The sequence below is a fragment of the Aulonocara stuartgranti genome (assembly GCF_965226115.1).
Source record: "Aulonocara stuartgranti genome assembly, chromosome: 18".
NCBI classification, from domain to species: domain Eukaryota; kingdom Metazoa; phylum Chordata; class Actinopteri; order Cichliformes; family Cichlidae; genus Aulonocara; species Aulonocara stuartgranti.
In genome coordinates, this window is record NC_138954.1 from 16410897 (window position 1) to 16427463 (window position 16567).

Sequence of the window (16567 nt, forward strand, 5' to 3'; positions counted from 1 at the left end):
GAAGTGGATTAGTGAGGGCTTGACTCCTCTGAACACAGATCTTTCAGTTTTCCCCACAGTGTTGTGCTGCCTGACACTAAGCCCAGCTCTTTATCTTAATCCTCTTTCAGCAACTGTTGGGGGTCCCTCGAGCAGGAAGTGAAGAGGGTGGTTCACTTACCTCGAGGCAGGCCTGGCTGAGTTGTTTCGGACACGAAGTTTGATGAAGGGACACGCAAAAGAGGAAACGCGACTTCTAATTTGAAAGAAAGCCTCACCTTCACCGTTAAGGCACAGCAAGACAAGAGATGGGAGAGACAGGAGTGTGATGGATAATGAGTGAGCGACACACACACACACACACACACACATACACAAGACAAATGCGTTGATTTCCCTAAATCCAGGGAAGGCTACATCGTTTTTATGTGTTTATTAATAGGTCAACTGTCAGCCAAGCATCCAAGCATACAACAAGTTATTCTTTAGCTTTTGATTCACGTTCTGAATGTAAAGGAATTACAATAGGAAAATGAGCAAAAAACAAAACAAAAACAAGAAAATATATTTACATACTGCATTATAAATATGTTAAATGTACATCATTATACACAAGTACCAAAGATGGTCGGATAACGGCAAGACCAAACAGAAGTACCTTAAAAAAATATGCCAAAGAAGAAACAAACAAACAAAACAAAACATATCAAAATACGGTTTGTTGGTCAGGAAGACCGAAAACCATTTCAGTTCAGGAGTTTGTCTTCAGATAAAAGCATTAAGCTAATATTTACACTTCATCTTGTTTTCAGGGGAAAAACAGGCAGATTTCTAGTGTTTTTTTTAAATCATCTACAGTATGTAAATAAGGGTAATCACTGTACACGCTTAACTCCTCTTACTGATCCCCTTGGACAACAAAATGCACTCAATGAAACAGGTTGGTCAAGTAAAGATCAGAAATAAGGCCAGTATCACATTACAGTACTAGTAAATTCAAAGAAGTCAGTTTGATTTCTTTTGGGGATGTCTTCAAAGATTAATTTGACATTTTATTAAATATGCTTATGCGCCTCTTGCTGGGAGGAAGACAGGAAGATCGATACGACTGTTAGGTGTGCATAAACTCCAGAGCAAGAAACCCCAGAAATATAGGGACGTATGGAGTAACTTCTTTATTAAGCCTAGTTCCATCGTGGTAACGGCTCTGTAAACAAGGTGCAATGTACCTAAGTAGAACCTTTACCAAATGTGGTTGATAACTACTTCATATGGCTGCTCTGGAAAAACATCTGTACACAATCTTCCCATCAAGAAAGCAAATAAGCATATATTTTTTTTAAATGTCAAAACTTTCCTTTACAGTATCTCCATCGCCTGGATGAACAAAACCCTCTTTTGACCCCATGGTCATTTTCAGTAGGCTCTGAAAACAGGAATACTGTAACGCAACAACGAAACCATGTAGATAAGGTACCAAGTTCATAACTTGCTCTGTAAACAAACATTCTGCCTATGTAAACACGTAAAATCAAGATGTTTTAAAACCTCACAAATGGCAGTTTAATAAAAGGAGAAATACACCCACATTGTGCCGACTCCATCTAAAGTCATTTTTACGTCCGAGTCCCACTTACTCTAAATGAGCTGGCTTATCACGTCTGTGGAATACTGTACATTTGTAATAATGCAAACTAATTATACTCGTCTCTCTATATATATGAACATCTTTGCTCATTTGAATCCCTAAATGTCTCACGTCAGTCACGTGAATGCGCGTTGTTAGCGCCCTGCTTTCGGGCTGACAGGTTCTCAGGGGGAGAGCACAGAGGTTTAAGGAGAAGGTAAAAGGCTGCTTCTCATCGACTAAGTTCAAACTTCTTATAAGGAATAAGGCAAAGGAAGAAGAACTACTTTTTACAGTGGTCTGTACATTGTTACACAGTTATGATCCCAAATCGTCACTGACAGTTTCTGTCTCCTCTCTGGCGTCCTTTCAACAACAGACGTATCGTAGCGTTGTGTACGGACGCACGCGCGCGCGCGCACACACACAGTACCAGTATATGCATTTCACAGCAACAACAGAGGAAGTCTTCTTTAGAGTACCAAATACGACAGCCTTCGGCCCCAGGAGGCGAGTGGATATTCCAGGACGCTCACGGGATGAAATTGCGCGAATCTGTGTCAATTATCAACACAATCTTGTCATTTGGGAAATTACTCCAACAAAAAGATTGTAATGGCACAATTTCACTGCTTTAATCAAACCTTTGAATCTGAATGAATTCTGATTGAAGAGGAACGCGTACAAAGCCATGTGGCTCACTGGTCATAAAACATTATGCCCTTTAATTCCTTTGTAGTCACGGACACTTTTACCCGAGCATCACAATAAGGGTGGCGAAGGAAATGACTCAATTTCACCCGATAGGAATTGTGCAATCAACTCCTTTATGATGATCTGAATCCATTTCCCTGTAAATTAAGTATCTAAATCATTTGGACTCTTTAACTATAATTGCTTTGCCTTTGTATATGAATAGTATGTCAAGAGTTTGATAGCTGTGTTGAAGACATGCATCATTACGAAAGCCTGCAACAGCCACTGATATCAAGAGAGATTTAGTTTCTTTCCCACATCAGTGTTTTGTCACTTCTAAAACTATTCTTTACAGTTTTATGTTATTACACTTAGGATTGGAAATTTGAAGGAAGTTTCTCATTCACACTGTATAATCAGTTCACATCGCAGAAGGGGAAGACATAAAAAGGAAATGTTCAAGCATTAAGGAAATGCTTTTCGTAGAGTAGGTATGAATGCCAAAGTAAGTCATTTGTTTGGTTGACGCTTAAAAAACAAAAAAGCTTAAAGCTCATCGTGATCACTTCAGACCGAGATTGAATAAATTTAACAAACAACAGGAATAAAAAATAATAATATAAAATAAACAATGTACAATGTCCGAAACCCCAAACGCTCCCGCTTCTGTCAGCGCGGTGGAATATCTGCAGTAGGTCCGTCACTCCTGATACCTATCCGTGCGTACTGGTTTTGGGTTACACAGTGTGAGAAACAGAGGAGGAAGTACTGGGAGGAGACACGGGTGGGTTTAGGTGGGTGCTCGTCTGCAGCTGCTTTCTGGCTCCTACATGATGCTGATACTGCGGTTGAGCTCACACTGGGCGTTGTTGTTGTTGATGTTGGGGTTGCGGCGGCTCATGTTGGGTGTGGGCACGGAGGTCAGGCTGCTGGTGTCGTTGGGGCAACCGTGTTGGAGTAATATGTCCGCGCACTCCTGGCTCACAGCCCGCCGAGCGTAGGACAGCGGCGTTTGGCCGCGGGCATCTCGGCTTTTCACATCCACACCGTACTGTGGGAGAGAATGGTTGGCAAGAAAAGAACAAAGGCCAAATTTAGGACATAAGCATAAAGTACAAGTAACTACACGTTATTTTTGGCACGTCCTCTGGAATTAATGCTTATGATTTAGGTTCATTGATTAGATTTAGTAATAATGTGATACGTTTTTGATTTCCCTGAAAGCACTCTGTGAAAAGCCCTTTTTTGGTGGGGTGGTACAGTACTGTGCAGTCTTGAGCCATCCTCCACCCCCCATTTCTTTGTATTTTGCTAAGAAAGTTGGAAATACAGCATATAAGAAAGACGTTGTTACATCTGAACAAGCACAAAAGCCAACATTTGGTATGAACACCTGTATGTATGACACAGCCTCTATTAGGCAAGCTTTGTACATTGTAATGACCTCCTTATGTACTGAGACCTGTTAGGGCTGATTTTCAGTCCAGTTCTTGTATACACTGTTTTCTCCTTATCTCCTCTGTACATAGTGATGATGACTAATTAAAAAATGGTTCTTTGCTAAGTTGTGAGTGCCGTTTTTATACTTGAATATACTATAATATACTTGAAAATACTAATATTCTATAATATTTTGCCTCCTACATTTGCCTTCCCCCAAGGTTCTCCTCTTTTTTTCCACATTGCCAAATGAATTCTTCCATGTTGTGAAATTATGCCCAGTTACTCATTGAAATACCTCTGTTGTCCATCCAATTCAAAATGCCACCTAATACTAAGTACTTAAGTGCTACTATTTATACCAAAACATACAATGAAACAGTAGTTTGTGTAGATTTCCAGATAATTTCCCCTAAAATCCCTTTTGAATTACTTTAAAATCATTTAATAAGTAAATTTAAAAATAATTTTTCCATGACTGACAGTTGCAAATGCTCTGCTGTGAAAGCAGAATTCACTGCTTCAAATGTTCATCCACCTTTAACAATGCTCCCAACAACGCTCAGTGGAGCCCACTCACCCAGATGAGCAGCTGTGTGATGACTACATTGGCCATAGCGCACGAGAGGTGCAGAGCGGTGCGTCCATCTCCATCCCCGTAGGTCTCATTAACCTCCTCCTTGGTGCCATGGGCCAGCAGCAGCACCACCAACCTTAGGTCATCCTCCACCACCGCCCGAAGCAGCTGCTGCCCCAGAGGCACATCTGACTGGGGCAGTCCCACCAGGAACAGCTTCTGCTCGTACTTGGCTCGGATCCAGCGCTCCTTCTCTTCCCTGGAGGGAAGGAAATGACAGGGGCAACGCAGGTCAGGCAGGGTGAAACATGACGAACACGCTATGAGCAATTTCGCACCCAAGTTAAAGAACTTTCTCGAAACGTATCTCATAATTCAGAGGCCTTGACGTAAAGGCAAAGACATGTACAAAAGGAGAAATGCAGACACACAGGGGAAATATTAGAGTAATTGGCCTAAGAGACTCACCGGAGTGCAGTGACATTTCTAAATTATTAGAGCACAGGAAAGTGACTAGCCTTCACTATCACAGTGGGAAATAATACAGCAAGATGTGCTGGAAAGATGAGAGAATGCCAAAGGGTGTGACGCTTTGGGCAATATTCCAGTTTCTAGTGATTATGGTCGTCAGCATGACCGTTAAAGCCTGGCCAGCTTTCTAAAGGTTACACATCCTGAACAGCATGTCTGCTGTGGACAATACGGGAAGGCGGGGGACGTATTTTTATCAGCACTGTCGGCTGTCAGTCTGAACTGGTGGATCCCCTCCACAAAAGAGGCAGTGTGTCTCAGAGCCCCAGTCTCCCTTGGGGTGGCTGGGCCCTGAGTCAGATCGATGGGGCTGAATGGCAGCCAGAAAGGGACAGTGGGATGTGGGGCTTCTTCACTCCAGCCCGCAGCAGAGAATAGAGGATGAGGGAAGGCTCCATCCTCTATCACCAGGCAGAATTCTATCTATTGCTCTCCATCTTGACCCCCCATTTCATTCTGTGCCCACATACAAACTGTACAAATAGGAAAGGGGGAGAAAAAAAAATCAATATCAATACGCGAATGACTGAGCATGCCCAGTGTGGTACTAACCCGGTGACCCTGTCAGTCGGTGTGATAAGAGGAGCAAAAAGAGGCTGTTGTTTGGATTTGTGGGTGAGTGACAGAACGGGGAAGGTTTGTAAGGATAAGTTAAAGCAGCAACGCTGGCTAGAGTGACAAGGCTCTCGTGGGACTCTCTATCAGCGGGTCGAGGCATAGCAGCAAGTACAAACGGATACTCTAACTCAATTCAACTGTATTTCATCATCAAATAATGGCCAGCTTTCATCATCATTTATTAAAAAATTACCTTTGGATGAGAAGTGGAAGAATCTGTCTCTACACAGTGAATAACATTGTGTATGTATCAGCTTACTATAAAGACCTGGTTTACACAAATGAAGTAAGTCAGTTCTACATGCTCTGGTTTAAGCTACCCATCATGTAAGATTACATTTGTGAGTTTTGTTAGTTTATCTGTTAATATTTTCCACTCTGTAGGTCCCTCGCCAATTTCCCCACAAACTGAAATGCCCAAACATAGCTCACAAATATTTTTTTTTCTTTCCCGAACAGCTGGATATTTCTTGGACAGATTAAAAATCTGTGGGTTAATAATAATAATAATAATATTTTTATTTGTATAGCACTTTTCAAAAAATAAGGTGCTTCACAGTATTAATAAAACTTACGCAGTGAAGATAAGTACATATATTGAAACATACAGACACGTAAACAGACTTACGGTCAGACACACATACGTGAAAATAGTTGCAAAAAAATGGCCGAAAATAAAAGGGGAAAAGTTTAAGGGAGCGCTAACCAATAAAAAGTCAATTAAAGCAAATAATAAACTTTTGAAGCACACACTAATTTATATCAGCAGAAGTGCATTCCCTGTGTTCATCATAGGAAAGGAACGTTTATACAAAGTGTTTTCCATCAACAGTGCAGCTCTATGGTATGGTCAAATTTTTGGCTACGCAGATACTGAAAAGGATAATTTCACTGTTGTTTTTAATCTATTCACAGTATTTTAGCAACAGATCCTGTTAGCGACATCTCAATCAGAAACAACCATTTTAAAAACAGCAACCAAACTTCGCCACTACTTTTTATTGCCTTAGCAGCCCGGTGTCGAGGCTGCCGACTTACCGCAGACAGCAACTGTGTTCAGACTCATATGTCAGCTGCCAGGCTTACTTCACAAAGCAGTCAGTCTTGCACAGAGCAGCCTGGCACCCGCCCTAACTACAGGAGTTAAGGATGTGATGAAAAAGGGGCAAGTCTTCTTCTATCAGCACCCAAGCAGAGATTGATTAACTGCAAAAAAACCCAGCAGCTCATAAAGCTACTTAGCCCGCATCTCAAAACAGCCTTAAAGTAATTGCTCCTATAGACACATGGGTACATTTTTTTTTCATTATGACCTCAAAGGGAATGTGGTAATGTAATGTAATGCAGCAATGACGGAGAAAGCCCCCCCCCCCCCGCTACAGCATAAGCAAATCTTTTCTTTAGGCAGAGGGTATTCTGTGAACAACAATACAGCCCTAATAGCAGGCAATTGCTGTGGCTCAGTTTTATGGTGTAAGACCTCCATCAATCCCTACTCAGTCATTATGTGGGGACAAGCCGGTTAGCAAATCAATTGGCCTCAGAATCGGTGGTCTGCTCAGAACAGGAAGGGGCCGTCCTGCCGTCCACCATTATTTCCCTTCTTTACAGCCAAAGACATTTAAGTTTGTCAGAAATCTGACTGACTGGCTGTAATCCCGAAGGCAAACTCTACAACCTTTAACAAAAATCCGAGCAGGGTTAAAAACAACCTGTTGTCCAAAGTTTGCTTCAGAGAGCTGGACGCTGAATGAGATGCTGAATCCGTAAAGCCCAGTGAATTGATATGAGCTAAATGAGGCAGAAAGTTAGCACCAAGATGTGAAAACAAAAAGGCTGAGGAGAGCCATTAGGAAGACGTCAACAACTCAGAAAGGAGCCCTGAGGGCACTTTGTTAGCCCTCACTACGAAATCAGCCCTGGAGACCTGCAGAAAAAGGCCTCGCTCACTGCTGATGCTGTGCTTTAAATTCAGCAAGAATAGACAGACCAGAAAAAAAAGCTAGAACAGCCAGGCAGTGGTTTAAAAACAAAAAAACCTCAGCTGCTGCCACTTGAAAGAGTGTGAAAGGAAGTGAAATGGTAATCCCGCCTCTGTCTTTTGTTTGAAATTGAAAAACAATCCAAACAGAGGCAGGGTTTAGACAGTCGGGGGGGAGGGGGGGGGGAACTGAGACCCTTGAAAAGGACACTTCCTCACCGCAGGAGGAAGAAAAATAAAATCAGCAGATTTCGCATGTCAAAGTGCCAGGACAGAGTAGCAGGGGAGGTAAAGAGGGAAAGGAGAGTGAGCTTCACAGCATGGGGGGGAATTTTGAAAATTGAACTGATGGTTAGTTCTCTATATACGAGCAGACATCTAAGCACACAGACACTAATTTCCCCACCCAGGCTCGAGCACATAGTTGTTCTAAATTTCTCTGTCGCTTAGGGATTAGAGGGGATCTTAAGGTTCCCAATAAAAATGCCTGCGCCTCCAACCAAAAAAAGAAGAGGTGTTTGCTTCGCCGCAAACTTCCTCCGTCATCCAGAGTTATCTCACGGCCGATCACTGCTGTTTAACTTTCTTTCGCTGGCTTTGATTCCAATGTAATCTTTGGGCAAACATCAAAACACTTACTGACTCTAAAGTGGAAATGGGATTCCTGCTTAGAGCTGGTGTCCCCTTTCATTTTCCTATGCGAAGCCCACCTAGATAAAAGCAGCCTTAACAGTGGAGAAAGGCCTCTTTTATAATTCTATTAGAGCTCCGTCCCTCCAGCTCTCCGTTGAGCAATGGATTCTGACCCTGACTTAATTAAGTGGCAAATGGCAGAATGATTCTCCTAAATCCAGCCCACGGAGTCAAGAACACATGACTGAATTCAAATAAAGAGGAACAAACAAGGATAATTAGTCAAGCCTGAAAGACAAAGGCAAGCAGGAATTTATAGGAAGGGAAGGGAAACTGAGACAAAGCGGGTGGAGCCAACGGTGGAGGAGCCACAGGAATGACCAATCTGAGTGCCTGCAATAGTGGTGCCTTGGCCTGGAGGAACAGGAGGATGGCCATCGCACATCTTTCACATGCCGAGTCCTCCTAAACTATCAAAGCGTCTAAGCTCCTCCCACTCGTCCATGATCATCCAGAGTCACTGTGGATACATCAAACAGACGCACTGAAGGGTGGAAATGGCAGAGGGAAGGGTCTTTGGGTTTGACCAGCCTGAACAGACTTCACAGTGGGGGTGGGCGACTTGTATGGGACCAATTCCCATGCAGCCAGCAGCTTCACTTCCACAAACCGAGGGGTGGGTGTGTGCGTGTGTGAGGGGAGAGTGAGGAAGAGGGGCAGCAGCAGAAAGACAGAGAGGGGGCTCAGAGGGAAACTACTGAGATGAACAAAAAAAAAAAAAAAAAAAAAAGAGCACACAACAGGGAAAGAAAGCTGGGCCCCAAAGCATCAAAGGTTGCTAAGGGCAAGAAATGAAGGAGCAACACAGTAAACGCCACAGCAAGAGTGCTAAATAAGGCCTCCTATGGTCCAGCGGGTTACACTGTAGACATGGTGTGCTCTGCTCTGAGAATAACAACAAAAAAGAATTAAGACAAATATTTTACAAGTGGAATTGATGCTGCTTCTCTCGCTTCAAGAGTGCGGTCTGAACAGATGACCAGAATTCAAAAGGTTGTTGTGTTGGGCTCTAAAGAAAGGCCAGTGGAAAAGCATCTGGCTGCTGTAGGCAGGCAGAGGGATGAGTTGAATATATTGTGACATTAATGAGGTTGTCAGCCTCCTCATGATGGAGTGGCTGTGTTTTTGTGCCAGCAAGACTAACACCCTTAAATGCTCATGCTGTTAACCCCTGCTGAACCCTCGCCTCACATACAAAGCTGAGGGGACGACGAGCACATGCCCCCCTTAAGTGTGCGTCCCAGTGCACGCAGGTTTTAAAAAAAAAATCTCGATCACATAAAGCAGTTGGGTTGGATTCTTTTTCTTTATTAGTCTTTATTTTTTAATGCTAACAATATTGAATCTTAATTTCATGGCTTAGGCCCCTTCTTCAATGAAGCAGTCCTTCCTCTATGTCCACCTGGCCCTGAAACCCGGTGGCATGTGGGCAATTAGTGACTACAGTACCACTTCTCCCACACAGGGCTAATTACTGACCTGTGGGTTTCATTTAGAGAGAAACAGAGGCAGAGGACATGGTAAGGCCCAGTCATTCATTTGTCTTAATTAATTACCCTTTCCTCCACCGGGGCTCCTGGCAAGGCCAACTATTCTAAAATCTCTCTGGTGAGTTGGTGTTCCCGCACTCGTAACCTGTGAGTAGCCTGGAAGCTTTGCTCCATGTTTTGGGAACTAATATGCAGCACAGAGGCCAATCTGGTGAGATCCTAAAACAGAAGTTTATGGCTGATATTATTATTATTATTTAAAGCAGCAATAAAGAACTTTGCAGGGCACGCCAAGGTGGCACTGCTGGAGCAGAAGGGGTTAAAAAAGGCAACGGGGCCAGGTTTGGAGAGGTTAGCGGTGTGATTCATTTTTATTACCACGCAGCCCCTGCAGGCGGCAGGAGTGGCAAATTATTTCTGAAACAAAGTGGAGGGCTCTCATCAGAGCTATTACCTGCCTGTGGCCGAGGGCAGCGCGGAGCCTACAGAGGGTGACAGTGAGAGGCCCACGTCAGTGAGGGATAGCCGTCCACATCCGTCCACGCTCCAGGACATCTCCCCCAAATGAGTCTTGGTGTCTTGTGTATGTGTTTCATTTTTTTGTGTGTGTGTGTGCACGGCAAAGGATAGGGGTAAAGTTAACCGCGAGACCTCTCCCACAGTTTCCGTAAAAATAATCTGTAGTGTTTTTCTATCACAAACATGCCACGCAATTAGAGGTGACATGCAAAACACAACGACTCCCAGGTGCTAATTAAAAGAACAACTCCCCTGCAATATGCTGACTGCAGAGATCAGCCACAATGCACAGCTCCCGCAGATTTATTATCACACATTTAACTGTATCCTGGCCAGATCTGACTTCTGCTGTTAGCATGTTGGCACTACTTGATACTGAAGAAGCTTTACCGCTCTACCAATAAATAATTATTTATAAATCTGCTGGCTGTAAGGCGTTAGCACAAGAGCAGTTTAGTTAATCGAACTGCTTTCCTTGTTTCGTTCTGGGAAGAGATCCTATAAGATGAGGACTAAAAAAACTGAAGAGAACACGAAAACCAGCAGACTTGGTGGCTCATTAGAACCTGAAAGCCCTGAGCATTTATTGGTGGATCAATAGCAGTTATAACTGCATTATAACAAGCCAAAGAGACTTTGTCTAACATGCCTATTCCAAAAATATTCAAATTTAACACCAACTTAGAAAACATTGAGAAATATTTATCTAATGATAACAAAAATCCTTTAAATGCACGCATACTGGTGCGTGGGTATTTATTTGTGAATTACATTAATTGCATTATTCTCACACGGACAAAAAAGTCTAGTTAATAGCTCATGCTTAAAAAAACAAAACTACAGCAAATAAATTACTACCATTGCAAATGATGCTTTATTGGTACCTTGCATTCTTCTGCAAAAGCAGGTAATCCTACGTACATATCCATGCATATTAACACGCTTTCTATTATGATGTCTGTAATCATTCTGTTCTACGCCAGCAATTGCACTGCTGTGCAGATCCGCGTACGACAAATCTATATATTGTGTTCTTTCGCACCCGAATATCATAAGCTAAAACAATCTTGTGGATGAGTGCTTTTAAGTTAAATCTCAAAAATGCAAAAGGGGTAAAACTAGTCTTGCAGGAGACATTCTATCAGACGCCGACTTGATATTCAGGTAGTTACTGAATCGTTTAGATTAGGTGTCACTAATGTTTAGTAGAAGTCAGGAGCCATACACCGCCTGCCTGGGTGCCATCACAAAGCTGCTGCATGTCACCGGTGTGACACAATTAAAATTCTCCCTTATGCGCGGTGCTCAATTTAAGAGAAGCACCCACAGAAGTGGCGTCAGAATTCAATAAAAATAATAAAAGAAACCGCATCCCTTTAAATTGGTTTGAATTCATCATTCAGGATAAAGCAAAATAGTCCGATGCAAAGCAGAGCAGAAAGTCCAGAGCATCTAAATGACCGGTGTCCATATATGATATTTCCAAGTTCTGTTTTTTGGCTAAAGATTAGTTATCCTGCAAATGAGATTTATTGTTTGACAGTGAAAACTAATGGAGATGCTGCTCCGGGATAAGATCGGATTTTTTAGACAATGAAGAACCTTCCTGCTCGAGGCGACGTGCGACTGACAGCGGTAGGGAGAGAAATCAACATCAATAATCTTTCATCAAGTCCACAGTGGAGCACTTTCACACAGATACCATTCAATAAACAACTGTAGGCCATCATTCAGGTCTGAACTGGCCGGAGAGTCAGAGAATGAATCCAAGAGGAAAAATAACTGAAAACTTGCTCAATGTTGCACAGATCATTTTATGTGGGCCAACTGTGAGCAGAAAAATATGCATTTCCTAAAGAAAGTAGTTCATAAAGGATACAATTTGCAGTTTTACAGCCTTATGCTGCTTTCTTATTAAGAGATCTAAGCTATAATAAGTGATTTCAAAGGTTAAACTCACAGGAAAAAAATACTATGAATTAGCAGCAATGGAGGTTACACTCATAATTAATGAAACTCCAACAGTAAGTTTTGGCATGTAGCAACAATATGTTATAAGTGTAATATTAACTGTTTATATGCCACTTTTGGCTTGTAAATAGCACCACTGTAAACAAAGTGTGCACTGGCCTAAAATGCACACATCAATCAAGCCATAGTATCACCCGAAGGTTGGAATTAGGCCGGGAACTGATGACCGTTTCCACTCATAATCACTCAAGTGCTTATTAGAGTTAGAGGTTTCAACCGATTAACCTATTTGTAGTCCAAAATACTACAAAAATAAATGACCAGCTCATCAAGCTTTCATAGCCCAACGTGACATCTTCCTAATACATTCTCTTCCACACCAACAGTTTGAATTTCACTAAACGGTTCAGGTACTTATATCGTGCTTTAGTTGAGCACTCAAACCACTTTCTACTGCAATTCACCCTCTTAGTGCTTTTATGTAACATTTACACACTCAGACTCAGGGTTCAGTATTTTGCCTGAGTATATGTCGACACATGAATTGTAGGAGCTGTGGAATCGAACCTCTGACCTTCCAACCAGCAAAAGACCCGGTCTATCTCCTGAGCAACAGCTGCCCCAGTGCAATAGTCCTTTCATGTTACAAAGTAGGACCATTATAAAGTGAGAGCGGTTCATTTATGTTTAACACATTCTTGCTATTTAACATATTATACTGTCTTAATCTACTAAGCATTGGCTTAAAATGACAAAACAAAGATGTTACACCTCTACCATGTTAAAGTCTGTTACATTAAAATTTTAAACCTAACCACTATTTATGTTTCATTATAAGACAGGTTGGCCACATTGATTGGATACTATCAAAATACATCTACGTTATCAAGTTGGTATGAAAAATGTTTTCTAATTAGTTTGCAATAAAAAGGGTCCCTGTAATGCCATATTGTTTTAATTTTATTATATATTTAATTAAAATTTGGAAAGATTTTAGTCTCTGAAATGTAAAAACAAAGGTACTAGCAAAGAAAGTAACCAGACGTCCTGCTTTCTTAAAGTTACAAAGCTGTGATGTTAAACAGTCTAATGCCACCAGGGAGACCCTACAGACAGTCTCTGTGTGACAGACAGAGTGATGACCCAGGCCTGTATGATGGATATGTGACAGGGCAGCTTGGGACCTGAGGGCTTGTCTCTCAGGGTGGGGTTTAGCCCTAATGGTGTGCTTAATTACCTGCACAGCCACACAGCAGATCATTAGTCAGGCGGGAACGCTAGGCCTCACCTGTCACCAAGAGATAAACAATCCTCCTACCAGATCTCAGAAGAAAGGGAAAAGGTATTTGTCGGGGTGGGTTAGGTTAGGACAGGCGTTCACAAGGTGAATGGAAAAGTGTCATTTAAGAAAAACGGATTAACAAGAGCCGCTCGCCAGGATCTAAAGTAAAACACACTGGCTTTGCAAACAGTGCTGAGAAAGTCCCAGACGTATCGGCACATGCTGGATCTTAAAAGAAAGCCTGAACAGAGAGCTGTTTCAGATGTGGTTTTGGTTTGCTAATTTTCTCTTGATTAGTACTTACATATCAAATGACAAACATGATGGATATGAAGCTAGTCAGAGCATTTATCAGGCAAGTGCAAAATGATGTCACATTCCTCTGGTGAAATATGGTTTTCCAGTGGACAGAGGGTCAGAAGCATAACAGAGACTGTTGATAACAACAAAGCAGTGACTGATACAAGAGAAGCACAGCGATCAGTGTGTACAGGATGGACTGACGCTCAGACATAAAATACTGTGTTTTTGGCTCAATAGGCTGACATTTATGGACCCCTGGTGCTTCTTATGGAGCATTTTGCGATGTGAATTGCCTCTGTTCAAATGTGGGTGGCTAATAAATGGCAGCTAATGGAGAGAAGACAGCGCTGCCTTCTCATTCTATAATCTCTGCACGCTTCATTAAGCAGCACCTTTATTTGTAGAAGTATGCTAACCTGGTGCTGTCGCTCCCTGGCTTGGTGTACCCCTCCAAAGCGCCTTCCCACACACTGTTGGCCATTGCGTTACCGATGGCAGTCATCACCATGCTGAGCTCCACCGGCCAGTCGTCCAAGTCAAGAGAGCGCACGCGAGACAGGTGGGTCCCCAGGTTCCTGTGGATGCCTGAGCATTCGATGCACATCAAGGCACCCAAGTTCAAACTGGCCCAGTCGGGGTCTGCGTGACAGAAGATAGGAATTAATAAAAAAATTAAAAGTATTAACAAGAGATGCTTTGAAAGCCTCACCAGGAAATTTGTGATGAACCTATTTTGAGTATGGTTTAATGTTGGTAACCTCTTCAGGGAAAAAAACCCAGTACAATTAAATTAGTCAGACAAGAATAATCAGTATCTGCCAAAACTGCAAGATGCAGTACTTCTAACAGTGCTGAATACTAGTTCTAACTTGAGAAAAGCTGGTAGAAATGACTCGATATCAAATAAAACCTTTGCAGTTGCTGTTTGGTCCCCAAAATGTAGTTTTTTGCACCTTCCCAAATGTAGCAGCACCTCCAAATGCAAACCCAACCCACTTTTATTATCTAATAATATGACGTCATAATTTTCATATAGCATTACCAACTCTCCTACAAAGTGTTTAATGTTCTAAGTGGACTTTTTTGTGCCCTGTTGCACTGTAGGTGCATTGTATGGAAAGTTTTTAAAGTATTTTTTGACAAAACTAAGGAATCTGGTTACAGGAGTATGAAAACTGAAGTTTTTTTTTTGTTTGTTTGCTTTTACGCACGACGTGATAAATTAAAGATTAAAAAACCCTCTCAAAATCTTGACCTCTACTACCTTTTGTTATGTCACCAAAAGAGGGGAAGAATGTTGGGTTTTTTGTCTTTAATCTGTTCCTTTAATATCTGTATTTCATATGTAATAGACAATGTGTTCAGATGTGTTTTAACCGTAGAGAGTTATACTCACTTGGTGCGTCACAGTCCACACAGAAGCTATTCCCCCTCATGTTTCGTATGGACTGAATGGCCATTGCATCACTTTGGCTGCCCAACCGAGACTGTGAGAAATGAAGGTGAGAATAAATCAACGGGAACTAATTATTTCACTGGCGATCACGAGAAAGCAAACAATTATAGCTGGACTCAAATTATAGACAACAAGCAAAGGGAGAGAGAAAAGGTTTTTCAAAGTCTCGGGAAAAGACACAGGCAGAGAAAATATGAATATGAAAATTAGGATGTGTCTCCCCAGTATGCTGACACAAGCCGTGTTCTATCTCTGATGTCTGTCACTTCTAATAAGAGATCCCCCACACTGCGGTGCACCTGTCTGACAACCTCCCACATGTGACAGCTTGAAGTGGGGGAAGAGAGGAGGGTGAAGGCGTGATAAAGGTTGGAAAGAAGGAGAAAAAGAGGAATGTAAATTAAGTGGGAGAAATGTAGCACGATGATGACGATCACAACGATGTTTTGATTAGATGATAATCGCCAACCCTGTCCAGTTCCTCTGATATTCTTTATCCTTCATGACAAACTGTACCTTGTTCTTTATGCTTTCACAAGACTGCAGGCTGGCAAAAATCTGGCTCTCGATAGCTTGGACCCACAGTTCCCTCTCCTCATACGTGGACGCTTCAAAGTTCCACGTCTGACCCGTCAACGACACAATCACGAACTCAAAGGAATCCTCTTGCTCTGGAAAACAAAACAAAAAAGACACACAATATATTAGTATTGATTAGATAATTAGATGCTTGGTAAGAATGTGTATAAAACATCTTTTGGTCATTTTAGCCTCTTTTAACAATAAATAGTACAGATAGACAAGAATTATTGTATGAGAGTGACGTGCTGCAAAGTTGACCAGCTAATATATTAGCTTGACTTGACACTGATAGTCATGAATTAGACCTAAAACAGATGATTTGAAGTTCAGCTCAGAAATCGGTGACACATCCAACGTTAAACAGAAAAATTGTGTTGGTGGTTCAACTGGAAACACATTGCTAAAAGACAATCAGAAACCACTGGAGACTCAGAAAAAATACTTATACCGCATCAGGGTCACAGTCACTGCAAAGTTAGCTTTATAACCTGTAGAGTCTCGAGCATTATCTGCTTGAGGTTGCTAAAGTCAAGGTCACCAACTTTCACCTCCCCTATTTGAGCTCTACAGAAGCTATCTGTGCAAACACATCGATAGACATTGCTTATTCTTTGAGTCGTCAACCCTTCTGTAATCAAAGATGCAACTAAATGATGCTTTATCAGAGGCAATCTCACCAGCAGACACATTTGTTCTCTTAAAACTCTGGGATTGGTCAACTCTTGCCTATGTCTTACCAGAAAGACTAGTCTGGGAGGCAATTGTCCTCTACAGTTTTTGATATGAGGCTCTGGCACTGGTCAGGTTAGTTAGAGCAGAGCA

The 16567-nt window shown here is 42.0% G+C and overlaps 1 protein-coding gene across 3 annotated transcripts in view; it reads right to left on the reverse strand.

Annotated features, from left to right (window-relative positions):
• Positions 1 to 367: 367 nt before the first annotated feature.
• Positions 368 to 16567, reverse strand: part of agap3 (ArfGAP with GTPase domain, ankyrin repeat and PH domain 3) — a 118005-nt gene continuing 101805 nt past the window's right edge. For all 3 annotated transcript variants that reach the window (XM_082513324.1, XM_082513325.1, XM_082513323.1), the window contains exons 14-18: positions 15680 to 15834; positions 15104 to 15194; positions 14124 to 14346; positions 4323 to 4578; positions 368 to 3353 (exon numbers count right to left, since the gene is read on the reverse strand). In XM_082513324.1, coding sequence (XP_082369450.1) covers positions 3129 to 3353; positions 4323 to 4578; positions 14124 to 14346; positions 15104 to 15194; positions 15680 to 15834 — 950 coding nt within the window. In that variant the 3' untranslated portion in view covers positions 368 to 3128. The remainder of the gene's footprint in view (positions 3354 to 4322; positions 4579 to 14123; positions 14347 to 15103; positions 15195 to 15679; positions 15835 to 16567) is intronic.